Source organism: Sceloporus undulatus, chromosome 6 (assembly GCF_019175285.1).
Source record: "Sceloporus undulatus isolate JIND9_A2432 ecotype Alabama chromosome 6, SceUnd_v1.1, whole genome shotgun sequence".
In the NCBI taxonomy this organism is placed as follows: Eukaryota; Metazoa; Chordata; class Lepidosauria; order Squamata; family Phrynosomatidae; genus Sceloporus; species Sceloporus undulatus.
The window spans coordinates 82,980,472-83,005,105 of record NC_056527.1 but is presented as its reverse complement, the minus strand read 5'-3'; the positions used below and the strand labels follow the sequence as shown (position 1 = coordinate 83,005,105).

Sequence of the window (24,634 nt, the reverse complement as noted above, 5' to 3'; positions counted from 1 at the left end):
CCAGGCCTCTCCAAGAGTTTTTTTTATGCCAAACACTGACACACATTATTACTACTAGCATAAGCTTTATTGATCGCAAATTATAGAAAAAAGTTGCATCTGATGAAGAAGACTTGTCTATGAAAGCTTATGCTATTAACTTCTTTCTCTCAGTTGGTGTCAAAGGTGCTACACAATCCCTTTGCATACTTATTCAGACTAATTATCCAGTTGATTCTTAGCCTTCATATCTTTTCCCAGATGGCAAAGTGAATACAAAAAATATCCAAAAAGATCATTAATACAAAACTGTTACGCGCCACTGTTAATACTTGACCATGATTGCTAACAAGGACTTTAAAACCCATCTTCCTTGTGGCAGAAGCCTAACTCACTATATGTATGTAAGCTTCAAGCTGTGGTACTAGAGACACCTTATTCAGCAATTTTTTGTCTGCTTTCATGAGACACTGTTTTGTACCTAGCTCAGATGTGTACAGAGTTCTGTAAATGCTGCACTTAAAAAATATACCCACCTCTGCATTCAGACACTTAAATTAAATATAGAAGCATGCATAAAAGATACTTTGTCATATTTTTGGCTTTCCTTTCTATCTTGTTACAGTATAATTGAGAAATAAAAGCCAGGACAGATATTGGATATGTTTTCCTTGTTGTTATTTATTAAGTTTGTCATATATACATCCTACCCTTCACCTCATAAAGTGGTTCGCCATATGGCTAACATAGCATAAATGCAATCTGAAAACAACATGATTCAACAGAATAGCAATCAAATCAAAACCATCTTGGTTTAAAGCAGAGGTCCAACAATAGCCTTCCAAAATAAGAATGACATTTCAGAGTCCATCTAAAATTTGAGAGTGCAGCTAGATCAATCAAGGGGACAAAATGAAGGCATTGTCCCACAAATAAATATTCTGCCTTCCCTTGAAATTTCCCTTTATTCCACAACTTTCTAGCATTCTAATAACTTAAAATGTTGGTTGACCTTTTAGAAATACAGTTTAGGCAGCCAATGGAAAGGGGCAGGCAGAGTTATCCAGAGGAATGCAGTCATAGCAAATATAAGTGTTCTAGGTGTGAACAATTTTCAGTGTCTCAGTCTTTACAATTTTCTGTTTTAACTGTTTTAAAATTGTATTTTAGGGTTGTTTTATAAATGATGTATCTTTGCACTGTTTTAATTGCTTTCATTTGTGCATCACCTTGGGAACTCCTGTGGACTGGAAGGTGATACAGAAATATCAATATCTGCAGCAACAATGACAACAATAATATAAAGATAAATATTTACCATCTATTGTTCCATGGTCAGAAGATCTTTATCTGCATGAACATATACTTTCTAGACATCAGTTTAAAGAAAATGTATGTTTAGAAATATGGCCAGCATTTATTAATGTATATGCCCTATTCATATCCTACATATCCTATGTAATGGGTGGAAGTCCTATTCTGGTTTTCAAAAATCAATTTAAGTGTTAAAGTGTATGGTGAGACATTTAGCCTTCTCTGTTGGAGAGCTCTGGTGCCACAATAAACTACAATTTATTCCCTAGCACTGAGCCAGGGCAGTTAAATTGGACTCAAACTGGATTATTTCTGCAGTGTGTCTTGGACCTATGTGTTTGAAGCCCTTTGGAGGTAACTTTTCTTTACCCCCTAGAGGCCACAAAAACTGCCCTGGGGGCTGCATGCAACTCACAAGCCATACTTTACCAACCCTGGTCTAAGATGAATTGAGTTACTGCTCTTTCATGGTGGGATATGCTATTCTAGTGCCAGGATTCCAGTGGTGGTCCATCAGCTTCACTATGTAGAATGGGGGAAAGGGTGCTGACTTGTCCCTCATGCACGCTGTATGTTTTGGATTAAGCCAAAGGCACAAAGATGACTTGAGGCAACTCTTCTCCACTCTTCACTTCTATCAGAAATATGGGGCTTACAGAGTTTTAATACTACAGCAAAATAACATATGCAAAGCACTCAGACCTTTTGAAAGTATCATAGTTCTTTTTTCTGTTTCTCTCAGGGTGCCTTCAGCTACTGGTAATGGAGAACCTCTTGAATTGCTAATGGAGATGAATGAGAAGGCAGCAGTACCACCTTCAGATGGAGCACTGCAATGTTGCCTATTTGCTGAGGGCTCAGAAGGACAATTTCTCAATTTAGGGGGTTCAAGCCACTTGTTTGAAGTCCAAGACTTTCTTCAGCTAACAGCTACACCCCTGGAAGTGTTCAGCACCTCTGCACCCTTTGCCTTACAGTCTCCAGAAACAGCTTCTGAGCTGCGTGAAGAGGGCAGAGTTGTGGCAAACAGTGATTCACAGGCCAGCACTCCTGTTGAAGTCAAACACCATACTGCCTCTCAACAGGAGAGGGTCCTGGCACAACCCACTGCATCACGCAAACGCAAGCACTCTTGCAGTGCATTTGGACCTGTGAAAAAGAAGCAAGCACTCACATCAGACAAGAAGCACTCAAGTACAGATTTGGTCACTGGGGAGCAGCAGGTTGGCATAGTACAATGTCCATCTCCAAATTTGAATGACAACCAGGGAGCTCCCAAACACCCTGGCTTCTGTGCACATCAATTGCACGCCCCTAGCCATCTTTGTGCTCCCCCACACTTACCTGTGGAAAGCTGTTCCTGTCACTTGTCTGAGCCTGTTGCTATAAACACTAAATCTCTCAAAAGCCCAGTGCAGCAGCTAGACCAAGAGGAGGAATCTGCTCTAAGGAATGGGACATGTGCAGTCTCATTCCCTTGCAACATTTCCAAGTCTAATATTGGATTAAGAAGCACACCTGACTTGTCTCTAGGCAAGCACAAAGTCCCTAAGCTGCTGGGCTCTGTGGTCCAGCACTCTTCACCTGAAATAACTGAGATAGCTCAGACTAGGTTGCCACAGCAACCAGGCCTAGGGCCCAGCCCTTGCCTATGTCTGTCTTCCAAGCGAATGACTTGTATTTCTACTGACGAAAAGAGCTCTTCCTCCATTTCAGAATGGGATGGACCGCTTCTTTGTTCCCTGGCAGGAGCTTCCCATCTCCCTTCTGAGGGCCTGATTGATGCTGCACTGCTGGGGACTTGTGTCAGCATGCAAGACAGCAACTACGAATCCCATCTCTGCTCTGTGCTTTGGCGGACACCACAGGAAAACTGGTCCTGCAATGGCAACAACACAGATTATCAGAACAACTGCACAGAGATGACAAAGAGATCCCTTTACTACAGTGAGCATCTGCCTAAACAACTGGATGAGCTAAGCTGTTCCTCTAAACATCCTGTTGTCTGCCTTCCTCCTTCCCTTCCTTCACAGCCATATAGGGCACCCCTTCCTTCTCTGTAAAATAAGAGACTCCATCTTTTTCACTCTTGGATGTGGGAATGGGCTATTTGCCCATATATTCCCAGAAATGAATGAGGGAGGGGGCTGGTTTTGAGCATTTGAGCAAACACTCAGTAGCCCTAGTGTAACTGCTTCATGACACTGGGCCCAAGACTGAAAATGTACCTTGGGGCATAGGGATGCAGTAGTAGAAGCCATTTCCCATACCTAATGGAGCATGCATTCCTACCCAGGATGGAGACATGGTCTTCTGGCGGTGGGGGGATTCTTTGCCAAGAACTGGAACCATCCTGGATTCTTTTGTGTGGTTGATGGATTGTCTCTTTGGACAGTGAGATATGTAGATAGGGCACATGACCTTTCTGCTTGCCAGAATTCAAATAGGATTGTTTCCCTATGTATGTGTTCCAGATCCAAATTCTTAGTTACATCTCCTTTTGCTGAAAAAGCAATACATTGACATGTGTTTATAGAAAGGGACCCTCAAAACAGTAATACTCGCTGTTTGTTTACTTTTCCTCTCTGTGAAATAGATCTAGATTAGGTGGTCAGAAGAGTGTGGGGTCTCTTGAGGAGCAGTAAATAAAGGTTTAGGCTTGCTAGCATATGGTTGTTAATAAGAGAGAACCTAAGCCTACAGTTATCGATCTGCTGATTAATACCTCTGTAGGTCTTTTAATGATGGGCAGTTACTCACCTTCTGAACCTAACCATTATTATCTGTTCCTTGATTTTCCTCCCATCATCATCCAAGTTTTCCTATATGTGTTTCTAAGTTAGCATATGAGTCTGCTGGAACTTGTAGTGGCATATTTTTCCCACTCCTTTTAAAAATGTAAATAAATTTCTTGAAGTGTTCCTTTTTTTCAAAAAGGCCTCCTCCCCTTTTTTGGGGGAGAGGACTGCATGCTAGGAGAGGGAAAGAGGAGATGGGGAGATGGTATGATATACCTGCTATGTGTGCTTTGCTGTGAGCAGCCAAAGGCACATGGAAAGTAAAATAAAAGCTTGCAAGGCAGTGATTATGATTATGATGAGCCTAAAATTTTCTAGGTGATGTACAAAGATTAAAAAACAAGATAGCTGCTCTCTTCAGGCCCTCAGTTTCATCCAGGTTTGATGTGTTGACTGAGCTGGCTGGTGATGATGAGAGTTGTAGTCTAGTACTTTTGGAAGACACAAGATTGGGGATGACTGGTTAGATAGATACAGTGGAAATGGGAAGACAACATTAGTGACACAAGTAAACACAAGGATTTGCCCTTGCTTAAATTCCTGAGCTGCACAACCAAATGCCTGTAGTCCATTCCTTATCTCTTTGGCCTGCTGGGGAAATTCAAAACACCCATTATGTGTGTTTCCACAAGAAGTCTACAAAAAGTGGAAATGGTGATGAGAGAGCACCTATATCCTATATTCACCAACCTATACCTGCTCCAAGAGCCAGTGTGGTGTAGTGTTTTGAATGTTTGGACTACAATTCTGGAAACCAGAGTTCAAATCCCTGTTCAGCCATATAAACCCACTGGATGATCTTGGGGAAATCACACTCTCTCAGCCTCAGAGAGTGGCAATGACAAATCCCCTCTGAAGAAACCTGCCATAAAGGCCCCATAATTGTTTTGCTTTAGGATCACCATAAGTTGGAAACGACTTGAAGGCACACAACAACAACAATCTGCTCCGTCCTGGAGCTGAGGCCAGTTTTTCCAGCCTCTTACAATTAACCTGGCCTGTTCCACAGCTCAGCTGTGAGAGTGAGATCCTTGTGGGCTATTTTGTTGTGCAGTTATAATGGGAAAATGGTGATTAACGGAGGGACAGGAACAGATCAGATGTGGAGACTGATGAAAGAAAAAGGACAGCCAGGAAGTGATTGCTGATTGCTTTGGAGGGGGAAGGAGGATAACAAAAAGTTGGTGCAAAAGGATTGCAATGGGGTTCAAATTATGAAATGGGCTACTTTGTCCTGTTGGGGAAAGGGGTATCTGAGAAATGGACATACTGTGAAAGCTGTGGGTGGGTAAGAAAGGGATGTTCCAGAGGTGGTACTGCAAAGGAATGGGACCTAAATATTCTGAAGACCCTCAGATCCCATCTGATATCAAACGCTATCAAGACCTGGTTAGTACTTGGAGGAGGACTACTAAAGAATACCAGGAATTGTAGGTTATATTTCGGAGGAAAACAACGGCAAACCACCTCTGAGCTGCCTAAGAAAACCGTATAAAATTTAAGGGGTTGCTATAAGTTGGCAGGTGACTTGAAGGCAGATACACAATGCAGAGAAAGAGTGCTATGGGACTGCTGTGAAAGAACTGAGAAATGGGCTATATAGTAAGTCTTTTAAGGAACAGAATCGCAAAAGAATCTATGATCTGAAGTTGGGGAGAGCTTGAAAAAAACATGCTCACTGGTGGATTTTGTGAGTTCAACATATTTCCAAGCGCTGTGGTGAGAGAAACATGGCGTATAGACTATACAACATGAGAGAAAAGGACAAGTGTAGCCAAGGTATAAGCACAGCAGCTTCAAAGAGCAATATTCTAAAAGCATGAAGCCTGAAAAAGATTTGATAGCATTTTTCTAATCCATGTGGACACTTTACTGAAACCAGAATTATATCTCAAGATGCTTTTTTTTAAAGTCACAAATTAGTTTTGAAAAAAGAAAACATCAGGATCGAAAACAGTGGAATGCACTAAGATAAGAATGCTGTCTTTATTCTCTGAATATGAGCCAACAAAAGAGCAATTGCAGACCAAATTGCTGGTACAAATTGCTGGTTTTATGCAATTTGAAAGAAAGGCACTTGTCTCTTGGTCAGGACCATGTGTTTCATAAGTTCCACCACTGTATTCCTTAATCAAAATTTTAATGCGTGGAGCAAAGTTCTGGGGATCCTTGTCGTAAATGGAGCCCTTACTCTTCAAGTCTTCCGCCCTTTCTACAAAATAGAATAAACCTGCCAAAGTAAATGCGATACACCAGCCAGATCTTATGCCCTGCCTGCTCTAACTTTTAGTTCCAAAGGAAAGCACTGGTTCACTCAGAGGGAACACAGTGGTCATCATAATGAAATCCTAACCCTGGAGCTGAACAACTGTAAGAAGCTTGGTTGCTCTCTTGGTTTGGACAACTCTATTTTTTACTGGCAAAATTCTGTAGGACATCCCTGCAATTGCCAAGGGATAATTTTGTTCCCCTCCCACCATTGGGTAACACCAGGGTATCAAAATTCCCCTTGCAAAGGGTGTGGGAATTATGATTCTTTAATTTACTCCCCTGAAAACAGCTCAAAACCTCTAAAATGCTGCGTTTTTTCTCCCCAGGCCTTCTACATGCCTTAAGCATCCATCTGAACGCACACATGCACGCACATTGTCAGACACAGAAATAGGGAGCAGCTTTACTCCTTCGGAAACAAGGTTTATGTGTGAGTCTGTGATATGGAATACCCATGAAATGATAAGAGCAGTCACCATTTTGGTGTCCAGAATACAGATGGTTTCAAATTGTTCCAGGCTGCAGTTATAAATGTCTCTGAGCATAAATAGAGGTATCTTTCCACTTATTACTGAGTGCCCACAAATAGCTCATGCTGCCAAGCTTGGACTGGACAAGGTGAGTATGGGTTACAACAAGAAAGTGCAGCTCTTGCCGTTGCTTGATTAAAAATTAGACACAAATTCCTTTAAAAGAAAGGCCTGATACTTGGATTTCCTGGCTTTTGTATATTTCAGTTCCATGCTAGACTGCCTTAAAACTATTTAGGTGGACACTGGATTTAATCACAGAATGATATCCTCTAACCTGGCAGTGCCTACATTTCATGGTAATACTATTCATAGAATCATAGAGTTGGAAGAGACCACAAGGATTATCCAGTCCAACCTCTGCCATGCAGGAACTCTCAATCAAAGCATACCTGACAGATGGCTATCCAGCCTCTGTTTAAAGACTCCCAAAGAAAGAAACTCCACTACACTGCGAGGGAGTGTGTTCCACTGTCCAACAGCTCTTACTGTCAGGAAGTTCTTCCTAATGTTAAGGTGGAATCTCTTTTCCTGTAGCTTGCATCCATTGTTCCAGGTTCTATTCTCTGGAGCAGCAGAAAACAAGCTTGCACCATCCTCAATATGATTTCCCTTCAAATATTTAAACAAGGTTATATCACCTCTTAACTATCTCTTCTCAAGGCTAAATATATCCAGCTCCCTAAGTCTCTCATAAGACATGGTTTCTAGACCCTTAACCTTTTTAGTCACCCTCCTTTGGACATGCTCCAGTTTCTCAACATCCTTTTTGAATTGTGGTGCCCAGAACTGGACACAGTATTCTAGGTGAGGCCTGACCAATGCAGAATAGAGTGGCACTATTACTTCCCTTGATCTAGACACTATATGTCTATTGATGCAGCCTAGAATCACATTGACCTTTTTAGCTGCTGCATCACACTGTTGACTATTCACCTGGTAACATACACAGACAATAAACTCTCATAAGCCTGATTCCTGGCTTTGGCATGTTGCAAGCTGGTGCCTTTCAGAAAAAAGTTCTCTGTAGGTCAACCCTGCCCCCAAGTACTCAGGTAAGTAAGTGGAAAGAGCTCCCAGCTGCAGAAGATTACATATACATACACTCTGTATCTGCATAGCTATTCAGTTTGACTTGGCACTGCCAAATATAAATAGTATCAGCACAAGTACTCCTAATGCAACTGACTTAGGAGGCCTTGCCACAATAGTACCTGGTTTCTTTTAAACAGGCTAGCCTTGCTCCTGAAACCCATAAAGCTGAGTGGAGGGGGCAGTTGAATTAAAGCACAAAGTGTGGGTGCAACCCAGTAATGACAGGAGGGACTTTGCAACTTCCCAGAGGCATCCTTATTCTTCTGCATGTCCCAGGGCTAAATACCTGGATCACACTGACCGCCTGTTCCATGTTGTCAGAGTCAGTTGTCCTAGGTATATCAATGAGTTTTTTCATTGCTTATCATTTAATAGTGCATCTTATTCTAGCTAGATTCCTGTGGAGCAAAGGGTCTGATTTCTCCATGTGCGTATGTGCAGAGGAGGAGATGGATCTAAGCACATGTTTGGTTCCTCCTTTACTGCTCCTTGTTGCCTGCTCTGATGCCTGTCCATATATTTTTTTTAAAAACCCTGTGTGTGTGCGTGGAAAGAGGCTAGTGACAGCTCTTCCATGCTAAAAAGGCAAGAGGAGGAGGGATCTTGGAGGCTCACGTGTCCTGCTTCTCCTTTGCCTCCCCCCTCCCCAACTCTCCCCATCCCTCTCCCTCACATCATGTTAGCCTCTTCTTCTATCCATCACTGCAGGACCAGGATGGAGACAGTGCACTCGCCCTCCTGCTGCTGACCATGCCCAACTCTTCCTTGATTTGCATTCTCTTCTGCAAAAGCCTTCTCCTCCTTTCTCTACCTCTCTCCTCCTTCCTCTGTTTCCTCCCCATCTCTTTCTCTTAGCAACAATTCAAAAAGGAAGAAAGAAAGGAGGCAACAAGAAGGCAGAAAGAGAAGCAAGAGGAAAGGACCAGTGAGCATCCCAGACTTTCAATGCAAAGCAAAAGGAAGCGAAGAAGAGGCACCACTGGGAGCTGTCTTCCTTGCATGCTGTACCAACTGGTGCCAGCCTGGGTTCCGATTATGAAGGCATTATGAGCTGCCCGCTCCAGACTTGGGTGTTGACTGCTTTCCTCTCTCTCCTGCTTTGTCATTCAGGTGAGGAGAGTCTCTTTTTGGCTTAGGGCCCTCCAACTTTACTTCTCCCATCCCATCCCATTTTATTTTTATTTTTATTTTTTGCCTGGCACAGGGGTGGCAAGTCACAGTCTCCAGGCAGGATGGAGCTGACAAAAGGAGTGGGAGTTTCAATGCCTGCATCTCTCCAAGAGCTGGCTGGGAGCACCCTGTGCCACCTCTGTCCAAATAAATGCATGCTGTGGTGACTTGCTCCACCTTGCCTTTTTGGAATGGGGGCATGGAAACCTGCTGCTTACAAATGCTCCTCTCTTTTATTTTCTGGACCTCCATATACTCCCCAGGCACACATTTCTACACCCACCCTGCCAAAGCAGAGACTGCAGCCTTTTCTGCTGCATAGACACATTTTTCTGCAGCTCCTTCCAGCCTAAGGTGGAGATGGAGCAACAGCTGTGGTGGAGGGATTGCAAAACACTAGTCTGTTTTGCCAGGGAATTGTAGGATGGGATGATGGGGATATGTATATGTGACAGTGGTCCCCTGGTCTATGTAGCCCAGGCTTACTTTTTTAAAAGGGAAGGTAGGGTTCTGGGTGGATTAGGGTCTCACAAGGCATCAGATGTCAGAAACAATCTGGATTGACACTGTTACAACTGCCATGGCTCCATGCTATGTAATTCTTGGAATTGTAGTTTTCTTGTGGATCCAGAGCGGAGCATGGAGCTGTGGCAGTTATAGCGATGCCAAACCAGAATATTTCTGCCATGTAGAAGCAGTCCTAAACAAACTGTGGAGTATTGGGCAAAAAAGCACTGGGAATCTAGTTGCAGAAATGTTTGGGAATAAGCCAGGGAACAGCCTCAGATGTCTTCATATTCCAGCGTTCAGCCCAGAAATGGCAAAAGGAAAGATTTAATGCCCAGATGTCCACAGACTGACTCTAGCTATCCCACACCCACACATCCAGGATGGCAGGACAGAACAGGAAGTGTGGGGCATGTAGAGGAAAGCTTGAGTCCCCACATCTCGTGTGAACAAAACCCCTGGCCTCAAGAAACTTGAAGAGACGGTATGCCTGGGTCAAGGCTAAGTGGGAACTTAACAAAGGGCTATGCCCCTTGGCATTGTGGAGGGGCACTTAGATGCTCTGATTGTCATTGAGGTTCTATTTAAGACAGGGAAAGTCAGCGGAAGATGTGGTCCTCCAGATGATGCTGGACTGCAACTCCTATCAGCCTTATCCAGCATAGCTGGTGGTGATGAGATGAAGGGCGTTGCAATCAAGCAACAGTTAAACAACACCTGAAGGGCCACATGTTTCTCATCATCTTAGAGCAGGTCCCAGTATCCCTTACTGTGTTGGCTTTGCTGGCTAGGGCTGCTGTCCTATCATATCTGAAGAATAGCACATTATTTGCCTTGATATAAATCTTCTTGCTCTGTAGCAGTTCTCTTTGTATCCTACCATGGCTTGACTTGACTAAAAGCTTGCCAGAAATTTCCCCTCAAACTTGTGTTGACGCACAGAATACCTGGGACACCTTCAGTCTAACCAAAAGAGTACACCTGAGCATGTTCAGAATAGCTGCCCTTTTGCACTGAGTGACCACAACTATCTGTTTCCCTGACATCTCTGGCCTTATTATAAGATGTTCCAGATCAGAAGGGAAGCCAGGAAAGTGTTTAACATGTTGGGCTGGGACTTGGGAAATGTAGATATGAGCCCTCACTAGGCCATGCAACTGATTGCATAACCTTTGGTCATCATTCACTCTTGGCCTGGCCTACCTCTTAGGGATGTTTTTATGAGGAGTGTGGAGCAGAACAGCCCTGTGTACTGCCTTGAGTTTCTTGGAGAAGAGACAAGATATAAATGTAGCTGATCAATAAAATGAAACAGAGTGACTTCCATGCTGGCCAGTGAAAGCCCTTAGCTGCTCATGAGATAAAATGCTCTGCTCATGAACTCTTCCTTGCTTCCCATTATTACATTGTGATGCTTGACTCTTCTTCCTCCCTCCCTCCCCATCTTTCTTGGAGCAGGTTTTGTTAAGGCAGATGCACAACCTGGTGATTTGCGAAGGCGGATCCCGAATGCCAGCTGGCGCAAGAGATGGGGGGCTTCAGAAATCACCTACCCCACTCGTCTAGTGGGGCAGAGCTCTGGGGGAGAAATCCAGAAGCCTCAGTTGGACACCAGGGTGAGAAGAGAGCCCAACACCCATGGAGGAGGAAGAGAAGGAAAAGAAGGCAGCCCTGTAAGTGAACCCTATAAACCTGTTGCCATTCTGCCCTGCTTTTAGACTTTTTTTTTCGTGCCTGTGTTATTTTTTCAGGCCATTGTGCTCAGGCTCTTCGTGTTCAAGCGGGGGGGGGGGGGGGGGTGGCAAGAGCAGGCTCCAAGCTGTTCTGTGAAGCCAGATGGCATGCATGCAGAATGGTTGGGTGGCAAGGACAACTTCCAACTTTTTAATAGGATCCTCTTATTTGGTGACATACTGAGGCCTGGTGACCTGTTCCAACAGTTTCTTTTTAAAACGTTTTCCAGAAAGTAGACAAGAAATAGGGATGCGGTGGCTCCAGTGGTTAAGACACTGAGTCTGTTAATTGCAAGGTCGGCAGGTTGGCAGTTCGTGGCCTGGGTGTCGCATGATGGGGTGAGCTCCCATCACTAGTCCCAACTTCTGCCAACCTAGCAGATATTCGAAAGCATGAGAATGCAAGTAGATAAATAGGTACCACTCCAGTGGGAAGGTAAACAGTGTTCTGTGAAATCATGCTGGCCACATGATCTAGAGTAGTGTCTGACAAAGCTGGCTCTTTGGCTTAGTAACAGAGATGAGCACTGCTCCCTATGGTCAGACATGACTAGACAACCTTGTCAATGGGAAATACCTTTACTTTTAGACAAGAAATACCATGAGAAGGTAGTTATGCTCAACTGAACTTCTGCTGGCACCACCACCACTCTTGCTGCTCCGAAGGGGCTGTCATCGTTGTGTGCCTTCAGGGCATTTCCAACTCATGGCACCTTAAGATGACTTATGCTTATGGGGTTTTCTTGGCAATATTTGCTCAGAGAGAGTCTGCCATGGCATTCCCCTAAGGTTACTCAGGGGGTTTCCATGGCTGAGCAGGGATGCAAACAGTGATCTCCTGGAGTCCAAGTCCAACACTCAAACCACTACACCACTCTGAATGAGTATCTGGATGCACTTATCAGTTGGGATACACCTCTGAAGTTGCAAAGGATGTCATTTCTGTAAGTGACACCTGCATGGAATTAATTAGCAACATACTTGATAATTCTTGTCAAGGGCAATGGTACAATACAGCTCTGCCCTTGCCTCCAAAGTAAGAGAAAGGGGTAACTGAGTGGCCACCTGGCATGGGTTATGTGTCAGATCTGGGACAGAAGGTAAGCAGCTCTTTTAGCATCTGGTCACTTAGAGCCAAGAAGGACAGATATCATGCAGAAAAAAGAGGCTAGTATTAATGGAACCAAGCTAACTGTGTAGTGCTGCCAACAGCCATATTTTGAAGAGGAGAACATTGACATTTGAGACTGATTTCCCTCTTTCCATTACAGTATCTGGCCTCCTTAATATTGTTTTGGCCAAGTTTTACTTTTACCAAAGTCTCCTACAACAACATAACAGCACATTTAAGGGAAACTTGGCAAATTACATGAAATCAAAATGCTTTCCATATCCCCATATGTTGTGTGAGATAAATGCAAGTAAGAGTGAAACTGTTTGATTAGCCCTACACACACACATGGTGGCACCCTCCAGATGTTTTGTGCCATACAGCTATCATACTTAGTCAGCATAGCAAACGTTGGGCTGGATGTGAGTGATGGGAGTTGCAGTCCAACCCATTTGTTCCTGCCCAACTCACAACATTTGGAGCATGATGGGTTGAAAAAGCCTGCAAGTTCCTATCAAAAGCTTGTTGTGAGACTTTTCCTGCTGCTGTCTGTATCATTCACCTTTTAAAAATGAACAAAGATTGAATCAGCTTAAACTCAGTTGCCAGAGAACATTATTCTATGGTTTTGCCAGCAGACTGTGTAAGACCACTATTCATCTGGGTGCAAACCAACTGGAGGTAAACAAGACCTAGATAAAAATTTACAAATGTGATAGTATAATAAGATTCCTAATTGTCATTCAGCCTTATGTTGCTGTGCCTTGTGACTTAGCATACGTTTAAAAAACATGTTCTGCTGAATTAGGACAAAATGCCTGCTAATTTTGGATTGATTGGGATGAACTGAATGGAGGAAATTTGCAAAGATTGTAACATCCCCATGATAAGTTGCAATCCATCAGTGCTGCTGAGTGAGTAGGACTGAAGGCCATGGGGATGGGGAGACCCCAGAGTCAGGTCTCAATGAAGCTACAGAGCTTTTAAGAAGAATAAACATAATCATGAGGAAAAATGAATCGTTAGATACAGCCACTGAAAAAGTGGAATAACAGAGGATTAACAGGGACTGTTCCTGCCAAATGGGGACAGTTGTTGTTGGGTATGCAGTGACCAGCTGCTGGGCAGGTGGGAATAACAGAGACTGACTGTAACTATACTGGCCTACTGAAAACTGCCCTACTGATTCATCAAAGTGACCTGCTGTTTTGAAGCCAGGAGACTTTGTATACCCCGTACCTCAACATGATGTGTGCGTGCCAGTGTTTTTTTGTGAGGTGGGGTGAATTATGCAAGCAGAATTTTCTTTTGCACCAGATACTCCCAGGAAGTCTATCACAGAAATGCTAGCTCTTCTTTCTTTCAAATAATGGAGACATCTTAACGGCATTATGTTTAGTGTAGCTTTCTAGACGTATTACTGTATTATTCCACACAGAACTCAAAGTTAAATGTAGCAAGGGAGCCTCAATCAGATTGTCAGAGTCCAGATGTGCATGCATAGGTCCATTCCGAATCTCAAAGGCCATATGTCATATATTCCTGTGCTTCAAGCCAAACATTGTTTCAACTTTGGAATCTCTTGATGTTTGTCATGCCTCCTTTAATAGAAGCAACATTCCTCAGCCTCTTATCCTCCAGATGTGCTGATTTATGACTACCATAGTCTTCCAGGGAGCATGGTTGTAAGAGCTGAATGATGGGAGTTGTAATCCAACATTTAGAGGCTGTTACTGGAGAGGGCTGTTACATCCATCTGTCAAGTCTCTCTGTCTCCCCCTACGCCTATGTTTGTGTGCATGTGTGTATATGTGTGAGAGATAGACTGTGTGATTTTCTCAAAAACATAATTACTTGTGGAACATTTTTGCTCTCTGTAATGTTTGGCACAGCCTTCCTGGAGCAATGGATGATACAGGTGACTCCAGAAGGAGTGCTGGAGTCCGAACACAAGGCAAAATACCTCTGAAGGATTCCTTGCTTAGCTGAATTTAGATTTCTTCTTGTAACAAGTGGGATCTACCCAGAGCAGCTGTACTAGAAGTTGGCAGCTACAAATCTGCTGAAAAGGAAAGAGGAATACAAAAAACGGAACAGCTGTGGAACTTTCTGGCAGGACTTGGAATCTTGGCTGCTTTCCCCATGCAAAGCAATCCTCTTGCAAAACATGGGACACTGCTCCTAGATGGTACGGCTCCTTGTGCCACCACCAGACAAGTCATTGTGAAATTATCCCATCTTTCTTCATTTGATGGACTATCTGTGCCAAACAAACAGGCGAAAAAATGATAGAATTACAGGTGCAAGACAACATTGTCTGTCCCTTTGCTGAAAAATACCAGAAATGAGGCATGGTGGCATTGCACAATGAAAACCTTGTTGAGAAATGTGAGAGATAATCATAGATCTCTCAAGCAGAGTAGTTAGGTGGTAAAGTAGAAGCTGAATGACCATCAGTCCCATGCCCACCTACTCAGGTCTAGCAGTGAAAGAATAACCCCAAAAGATATGGGAAAGTAGCGTAATCAGATACTACAGGCTAATGGAGGATAGCGAAGGAAGCGAAAATGGTTGCAAGCTGAATGATGCAGGCCAGATGTGAGAGGGTGTAGTAAAAAAAAGCCCTAGGAAGTCACCATAACGCAAACCAATTCATGAGTATTGGAGTGCAAATGTTAAAGCCTCATCTGGAAGCATCCCAAGTTACTGTCCAGAGAACTAGTCTTTCAGTGGGAGAGCTGTCTCCCACTGTCACTGTGTACAGCCAAAGACAGTTGGGCCATGTATATCTCCTACACTTGTGATCAGTGTTTGAATCCAGACTGGCAAAATGTGTTGGGACATGGCATTTTCATTGCTTCATTTACTGTTTATATTTTCATATGCCAAATGATGTTTCGCTTTCCCCAATGTATCAACCATTAATACCTGTCCATTACTGTAACTTTTTACTCCTTAGGTAAGTGAGACCCTTTTCCCTGATACACTGCCACACATTTTGAATTCCAAATTCATGTATCCACCTATTGGTGTAGTTCACTTTCTTTCTTTCTTTCTATTATTTATCTACTTTAAAAGACATCCACATACATATACATCTGTAGTTCATTTTCTTTTGATCTGAGGCAGCCCTTTTGTGTGCAGTGATTTGGGCTGTGGCTGTCAACCTTTCATGCTTTTGCACTTCATTTGAAAATGACCAGTTTCCAATCTGCTAAAACCATTTCCCTCCTCTATCCTTTCCCCTTATATTTTTCCCCCAACACTGTTCGTCTAGCACAGTGGTCCCCCAAAACATTTTTGTGCTACCATCTCCTTACCTCTTCAGAGACAATGTTAGTGCCCACCGATGCCTATTTCTTGATATTAGGTCTACTGTCTACTGCAAATTCAAAGCAACCGATGAGGCTCCCTTTGCACTCAGTCATCTTGGGACCAGCAACTGAACAGCTGGTTGAGCAGTGACTAAGAAGCCTCTCACCCATGTTTCTTTGCAAAGGCCAGTGTGAGTAAGAGGCTTCTCAGTCGCTGCTCAACTGGCTGCTTGGTTGCTGCTTCCAAGAGGACCAGATGCAAAGGGAGAACCTTCTCCCCAGCGGGAAAATACTCTCAATCTGAGAGAGGCAACAGAATTGAAGGACTTGAAGAATATATACACCCAATTTTTCCAGGCAAAGCATTCTCTGAAGATGCCAGCCACAGATGCTGGCGAAATGTCAGAAAGAAGCTCTGCTAGAACATGGCCACATAGCCCGAAAAACCCACAAAAAACTATGGATGCCGGCCATGAAAGCCTTCGACTTTACACTTGAAGAATTGACCTTGGATACACTTCTCCCTCGTTTCTTAGACTTGCCTTTCCCACACAGCTTCATGTCCTCTCTCCCCAACATTGTTTCTTCTGCTACCTCTTCTCTTGGCCTGGCCGACAAAAAAAACAGGACTAGCAGCGCAGCTCCTACCTGCCAACCAAGTCCCAGCAAAACTCACAAAGCTTAAGCAGGGTCCCAAATATGAAAGCTCCTTTTTGTCGCCATTTCTTCTCCCACTCACCACATGTTCTGACGCCTCACTTCAGCCAATCAATCTGTCCCCAAAATGGTACTGCAGAAGTGAGCTCATAACAGGCAGCCGAAGCGTGGGAGACACCATCACACTAAGTGATCAGCAAGGCTGCATGGTGGTTTTATGGGGAAAGAGAAGGATCATTCAACCCATATACCCATCATGATTTTAAAGGCTGCTGGTTTCCATGGTCTTTCTTGTGCACCAATAGTTTGACTGAAGACCCCCTCCTGTTCCCTCTTTCCAAAGGAAAGGTACTGCCCACTCTGGGAATCGCTGGTCTAGCGCTATGATGCTAAAGCACTTGACATATTTTTAGAGGTTTTCTCTTTTGCTATAATATTTTTATTTTTACAAAACTCAAATGTTCCTATCTGCTAAAACCATTTTCTCCTTTCCCCTTTATTTCTCTTCATCCTCCCCTTCCCCATAGTGTGCATCTAGTGTTTGAAAATTAAAAATATCTCTCACGCTAGAGCACTTGAGTTTACTTTTGAAAACTCTCCAGCTTCCAAACAGAGAGTTTGGAAGCAAAGGCAAGGGAGGAGTGTCCAAAAAGGGAGAGCAGAAGGGATCAGAAGATGGGGACAGATGGATTCTGCCTGCTCTGTGCAAACTGCTGTCTGCGAGCATTTGCAAGTGGATGTGAGAACAATTGCAAAAACCTATTTTTTTTTAAAAGGACACAAAAAGTTCACAATTTCAGGCAATAAAAAAGCTAATCTGGAGCCATAAATAAACTGAATTTGTTTCTTCTGAATTGAATGCAGTCAAGTAACACTGCTTTGAATGGAAAATAAGTTCAACAAATATAGCCAGGATCCAGAGAAGTGAAGAGGAAAATGTTCTGCTCTTATAGTGGAGCTCTGGTGTCTTTAACTTTAACCTTCCAATGTTCTCCGTGTGAAAAAGTCCCTAGTTTCTGCCTGGGTCTCTGTTTGGGGAATACTTCCCAGCTGGAAGGAGTCAGTCCCAGAGCAGTGACTTATGGACAGACGCAACAGGTAGCTTCTCCCAAGGACAGGTAAACCTTGGTATTGGCTGAGATCAAATCATTAAATGCCTTCTGCTGTGCAAACCCCACAGACTAACAGAAGAAGACAAGGGCAGAGTGGTACATCATACAGAGATGCATTAGGCAACCTCCTTTGTGAATGAGTGCTTTGGGTTTGCCATGACTTTTAATGTCTTGATCAATATCTCATTGTACACAAACAATTCCTTCATGGCACACGGTTTGAGAGTTACTGGCTTAAGGCCAACTGAGATGAGATGTGACAGACCCATAATTGGATCTCCTAACATTTCTATCGATTGTTTTCTTAATAGGAACTTAAAAGGTTTAGGGCCTCTCTGAGTTACTGGATTAGGTATCCAAACTGGGTAATATTCCTGAAGATGGGGACACGATCCTTTCTGTGACTGTTTTCCTGTAAAATGAAAGCTGTGTTTATTTAAAACGTATAAAACAAAACTGTATGCGCTTCTTTGGGTGCAAAAATTGCCATAGGAATTTGGGCACAGGCACAGGAGATCAGTGCCTAGAGGGGAAGATCAGCAAGGTATTGGTGAGAGGGCTTCTTCCATGCCCTCTGCACACAGTTCCCTCTCAGAAAATTCCACCTCTAAATGTTTCCGCTGCACACTTTCTCTCCCCTCCCCTTCTCTTCAAAATCTCTTTAATGGATTCCATTAAACTCTTTCTACTGTAGGTGTATGCAAGTGTTAAGCTAGATTAAATGGGAGGTGTGCAGAAGATCTCATCCATAATGAATAAGATAATCACTCATCTACGGTGGAAGCAAAGGTAGAATTGCTGCTGGTGGTGGATGGAGGTATGTGTGTGGGAATGCAGCACAATGCCTGCAAGCACAACTAACTGCAGCGGGGAGGTGGTTCAAACCACAGGCCCTCTCTTGTGATTGTTTTTTCCTTCCCGGTTTTCTCCAGGAACTACATTGCCAAATAACCATGTGGTCCAGAATTTGGGACATTTCCTTTTTTTTGCTTTCATTTCCCAGAATCCACCTTGCTATATGGGGCCTTGCTGTATGGGATGTTGTAAGGAATTTTTCCATCTTCTGATGAGGCTGGACATGGCACGGATCCATGAAATGCATAGTTTTTGGATAGAAAACAGTCTATTTTATTTTACTTTAAAATACTTGCAGTGGCTATCCTTCTCCAATTTTGTAGACTATACTTTGCTCAATGTTGTGACAGCCTTTTATTGCACTTGGTGAGAGTAGGATAGAAATGAGTTAATTGAAGGAATGGCTAGAGAAATAAATAAATAAATAAATAAATAAATAAATAAATAAATAAATAATGTGAATAATAAAGACAAATTCTTCTGAGCATATAAGGTAGTTTCATTAGAGGTGTTTACTCAGGAATTGGCCCTCTTCATTATTGCAGGGTTTTTTTTGTCCCAGTGTTTACTCTGTAGTCTTTCCACTTAAAAATGATTTGTATTGATGACATTTTTCTAATTTATTTATTTTTTATATACAAGAAAAGGTACTTTCAAGAACTGGGATATTACACTTGTAGTTATTAAGAGTAATTGTACTTTTAGTTAAAAGCTTCTTCCCTGCATATTTCCTTCTATTCAACATGGCTCAGGTGAAGTGTCTCTTAATTTTATTCATTGGTTAGGAAGAGGTTTGATTATTGCTTCCTTTCATTTTTGTTATAAATGGGACAAGAAATTAAAAGCATACTAGTAATTAATTCTGCTCCCCCATGGGAATGGATTTACTGGGGATCAATTCATAAATAATTCTGGACTGAACATATACTAAAAAGGTAGAAGCTGCAAGGAAGAAGTATTAATGTATAGTGAAGAGAGCTTACTTTAAACAAGGCTGACTTTTTACATGTTCTTTTCAATGAAGTGTGGGGGTAAAGGAGAATTTGGAAATGCACATCTGTGCTAAGCATCACCCTGTGAATGAGGACATTTGGCTTAATGTATGCCATAATGAAAGCTAGAAATCTCATTTTTATTTTAACCAAGAGGTTGAGAATTCTCCAACTGAGCAAAAGAGGAGCAGGCTTGGGCATTATCCCAGTTTTAACAAAATGCCAGTGTACTTTTAAGTTGCATTTGGAAAGCATAAGGGTTATTTTCTTGCATTTAGTTTTCCCTTGCAGGCTGAGCCAGAGAGATGCATCTCATAGGTAGTATATTTGTTTGTGTATGGAATTACAGGGCACAAAAGACACTAGTTATAATGTGCACTAGATCTCTTCAAATGAGCAGTTAGCACATTACCACACAAGCCCCGAACTCACAGCAATCATGTCCGTTTTTTTAAAAATTGAAACATACAGTACTGGTTTTAGGGCAGCCAATATCAAACAACTTTGCAATTGCACAACTGGGGCTGCTCCTGCCATCACATGCTCTTTCTGACTCTCCCTGACCCCCCTGCCCTATGCCCTACCCAGCATGTCTTTTGTGGGTTTTTTAATTTAAATTTAATTTTCTTTTAACTTTTTCACAAATTCTGTAAGTTTTAAGTAATGCCCCCCCAAGGCAATCAGGTTGCTTGGGAGTGGTGATGGGGAAGGGGGGACGGAGGAGAGGAGGGACACTGACACTATATGACTGTCAATATCACAACTGCCTCAGCAGTGACATTTCACTCCTGGGGACTAGTGTAATTGTGAGTTTATTGACAGTTTTCTCCCATCAGTGAAAAGGGACACAGCAGCTACAGGTCCCCCCCACCCAAGAACTATGACACATGGCTTTTGTTCTGGGTCCAATCGTGCTTTAAAAGCTGCATGTAGTAGTTCCAGTATGACAGTCTCTGAACTCAGATTTGAAACATGATCAGCCTAACAAAGCATGCAAGAAAGCTTTTGTTCCCTGTAACCCAAGACCCCTTTTTCTGCTTAGTTACTACCAGTTCAAGTACCACCAGTGTGTATGTAATATTAGGAAGTTTGTTCAAGTGTGATTTACGATGAACTGTATTTGCCAATTCCACCGCCCATCCACCTGCCCCATTCATCCAGGCTGAACAGATCTTGCAGGAGCATGTTGTAGTTGTGTTAGGCTTTCACCATTCTGAATGACTTGGTACCATCAGAAGTGTAGTTGTGGTAATGGGGCAAAATAGGACATTGCCCCTCCAAATGAAAATTCTGTGTGCTCCTCACTCCCATAATTTTCCTTCAGTCCCCAAATTTCAAGCATTGTAAAGAGTGAGACACTGAAAATTGCTCACATTTGGAAAATTTCCATTTGATTTGTTCACATTCCCTTGGTCATTTTTTGGGTGCATTTTATATCCTTGCTTTCTTCCATTAGATTCTGGTGCCAGCTTACTTCTCTTCACTGTGAATAGGGCTCATTCCTGTCCGTTAACTGTTGCTCTCATCCAACATCTTCTCCCAAGTTTACTCAGGAAAGTTAGTTATAGGAGTTTTTCCACTATGTCATTCAAAATAATTAACAACCACTCCAAGTTTTCATATACACACATATATTTGCATATTGGCTGGGAAGGGGACCATGTTGCTCGCAAAATGCCATTAGACTGGACCCCTGATCGCTCTTAATCTGTGGCTATGCTGGATGGGATTGACGGGTGCTGCAGTCTAACAATTTATTGTGTGCTAGACTGTCTCATTCCCAACACAGCACAAAATCAATTCCCATTTTTGATTTCCAACTTGATGGCATGAGAGGAAAAGTGGAAGAAAATAAAAGTCTTGCTTGCAACCAAAATTTACGAGTTTAGTTAAGAGGGAATTTGGTGTTCAGTTTGGTGTCCACTCACTTCATCACCGTGAAAATACTGATTAAACTGATTATAACTTCTGTGAAAAGAGGACTGTCAGGCAACAGTCCTCTATAATTCCACACTTCACAGCATCCTCTCTGTGAGAGTCTGCCCAGTTCATTTGACCCGAGTTTAACCTGAGTGCTAGAACTTAATTTTAATTCCCAGTCCCTCCTCCAGTTTCTCCTCCATGCCAGGGCTTCATGTAAAGGAACCACTGCCATGCTCATGCACAAGAGTGCCATGTCCCATGGGCTGTGAGCTTCCTTCCTTCCCCATCATTTGGTCAGTTTGCACTACTTCATATGTACCAGTATAAAATGGACAAATGACAACATGGAGTTTTTCAAACACTTTTAGGCCTTGTTCCCACTACGTTTAAATTGGGATTGGGATCTGGGTTAAAGGGGCATGGTTCCCACTGAATCCAATTTTAGAAATCGATTCAGAAAGGGGGGTTGTGCTTTCTGCCCTTTTTTGCCCAATTAATAAATTGATTCAGCTCAAGTGGGGACCAGGTAGATTTGAATCGGACTTGAATCCACCCTGGTTCCCACTGGCAGCCCGGCCCGGCCTGGCCCATCTCTGGCCTCTCCTGGCCCCCAAATCCCTGGCCCAGTCTCCTTACTGGCTTCTTTGGCTGCTGACTGGCTTCCCTGCGTCTTTTTAAAAATTTCTCATGGCCAAGGAGGCTGGAAGGAGGTCGCAGAGAAGCTGGAAGCCTTGTGATCTCCTTCCCGGCTTTCCCCCGGCTTCTCTGCGACCTCCTTCTGGCTTCCCCGCCTGCGGGAAATTTAAATAAAGGTGCAGAGAAGCTAGTCGCTAGTCAAAGAAACTGGTAAGGAGGCTGGACCAGGGATTTTGGGGCCAGGAGAGGCCAGAGATGGGGCAGACCAACAAGCTGACCCCCGCCACTTACCGATTCCTGAACCGATTCCTGAAACCGGCACAAACACAGTGGGAACTACGTTTTTTCAGAAGCAGTTTCAGGAATCGGTTCAAGAAACGGATTTTCCAGTAAGTTGGAATGGGCCCTTTGAAAGTCCCAGTATACATACCCTGTTGTTATGTGCCTCCAAGTATTTTTGACTTATGGTGACCCTAAGGTGATCCTATCATAGGATTTTCTTGGCATGTTTCTTCAGAAGGGATTTGCCATTCCCATCTGTGAGGCTGAGAGAGTGCGACTTGTCTAAAGTCACCCAGTGTTGTTGTTTTTAAATGCCTGAGCAAGGAATCAAACCCTGATCTCCCAAGTCATAGTCCAGCACTCAAAACATTACACAACAGTGGCTTCAGGTTAATTCAGAGGCTAGATTCAAGATTGCTGCATTAAATTACAACAGCTTGTGCTTGACATGGTGTCCCAGGGTCTTTCAATCATCCTCCTGCCCCAGTTTCTTTATGATTTTCTTGGTCCATTCTCCATCCTTTGCTTGCCCATAGGGGATTCTGTGCACTAGATGTTTAATCCTCCTGTGTGTGTACAGTTGGCCCTCAACATTTGTGGCTTTAACTTTTGAGGATTTCATTATTCACAGATTTTATTACTATGTTGTCTCTAGAAATCTCTAGGTCCTCCAGTGCAACTCTGTGGTCAGGTTCTGGAAGTTGTGCTGGAGGACCTAGAGATTCCTAGAGAGATGCGTCTCTAGGCATTTATAGGTCCTCCAGCACAATTCTGTGGTCAGCGTCCAGTAGATGTTGAGAATAGAGTTGCACTGGAGGACCTAGAGATTCTTAGAAAAGTTCTCTTGGTAAAAATAAATATGCTTTTTATTTACATTTTTTCCACTTTCATGCAGATCCTGAGCCCCTAACCCCAGTGAATGTGGAGGGCCCATTGAATATGGATGATAAAGGATGGGTTGGGGAGGAGTTGAGGTAATATTTGGCCACTGAATTCATATGTAAATCAGAATTTGAAGCATGTTTATGCAAAGGTATATTGGCTGCCCAAAACTAATCCAATGAGAAATGTTTCTTATGTTTGAAATGTACAAAGTGTCTTCTCTTTTGTCATTTTTTGATTGCAGCTAAATATGTTGAACGTCTCTCGCCCTAGAAATCTTGCTATTCAGTCCTTGAAATGTTCTTGTAACTTCACTCTGCATTTCCTTTCTCTGTCTCACCCATCTTTAAGAGAGAGAGAGAGAGAGACAGAGAGAGAGAGCATAACAGCAAAACCTGAACTAGCTTTAATGCTTTAAGTGAGCTTCATATTCGGTCTTAGTCACCCTCGTGTCCTCCATGCTCTCTTCCATTACACAGCCAAAAATTGCATTAGCCCAATTTGCTGCTGCAGCATTTGAGCAGGGCTTAATTTGAGCCAGGGCTCAGTCCCAAAAGCTTTTAGGTTGCTGACTAATTTGCCTCCTTCCCACAGTCTCTCCAACAACCCTTTCTACTCAACACCCGCCTTCGTGCCAAGATCTCACCTAGCTCTTGCCTTCCCTAGGCTTTGTATGAGGTCTGGGTTGACTTTGTCTGTTCTTCATACAAGGGATACTTTTTTCCCCTTGTTTTTTCTTTTGGTGTTGGAATTTGGTCCTAGATTGCATGCCGTCAATGCCAATACATCCAGGACAGAAAAAAAAAGGATGTACTTGGCAAAATATATCATTAGTTTATGGAATTCATTGCTACAAGATGTGATGATAATCACTGTCTGAGAATGTTTTAAAGAGGATGAGAGCAGGGCCTTTTTAAACAAAAGTAATTGTCCGATTTTCCTATTCGGAAGGGTCATGCGTGTAAACCTCTGTATTGTATACATTCCTGTCATCGGGATTGTGGTGAAAGTGATTTTCTTTTCTTTTCTTTTAAAGGAGAAAGTCAATACAGAGCTGCAAATACATATACACACATCAATATCTTAGCAATTTTTATCATCCAGAAAATACACTACCTGTGTTAAAAAGAAGAAAACACCCCAGAATGCTTTTCAAAGCTTTAAAAAATTGGTTGAAAAACACAAGTGCTCTGAGACTGCAAAAGAGATATATTTGGGGATTATTTGTATTTTTGTTTCTCAGTAACTTGCAGGATTTAACTGTGTGTGTCCATTCATTTAACTGTGTGTGTCCATTGGTCTCCACTGGGGATCCAAAAGCTAGGACTGGGCACACTAGCATTACTTTAAAAAATGTCTTGCATGAGGGTGGGATGGAGAATGTTTGGTGCTCTGGACATTTTGGACTTCAGCACTCATCAGCTCCAGTTGTTATGGACAAAGATATTGTGAGATTATGGGAGCTGTAGTCCA

The 24,634-nt window shown here is 42.9% G+C and overlaps 2 protein-coding genes across 5 annotated transcripts in view; both read left to right on the top strand.

The window, feature by feature from the left end:
* The window catches only part of DBF4B (DBF4 zinc finger B), a 28,702-nt gene extending 24,496 nt beyond the window's left edge, over positions 1-4,206 (top strand). Inside the window, exon 12 of the mRNA XM_042471790.1 lies at positions 2,036-4,206. Within this exon, the coding sequence (XP_042327724.1) occupies positions 2,036-3,356 (1,321 nt within the window). The 3' untranslated portion in view covers positions 3,357-4,206. The remainder of the gene's footprint in view (positions 1-2,035) is intronic.
* Positions 4,207-8,631: 4,425 nt separating this feature from the next.
* ADAM11 (ADAM metallopeptidase domain 11) overlaps positions 8,632-24,634 on the top strand; it is a 78,169-nt gene continuing 62,166 nt past the window's right edge. For all 4 annotated transcript variants that reach the window (XM_042471843.1, XM_042471842.1, XM_042471841.1 and 1 more), the window contains exons 1-2: positions 8,632-9,097; positions 11,123-11,337. In XM_042471843.1, the coding sequence (XP_042327777.1) occupies positions 9,034-9,097; positions 11,123-11,337 (279 nt within the window). In that variant the 5' untranslated portion in view covers positions 8,632-9,033. The remainder of the gene's footprint in view (positions 9,098-11,122; positions 11,338-24,634) is intronic.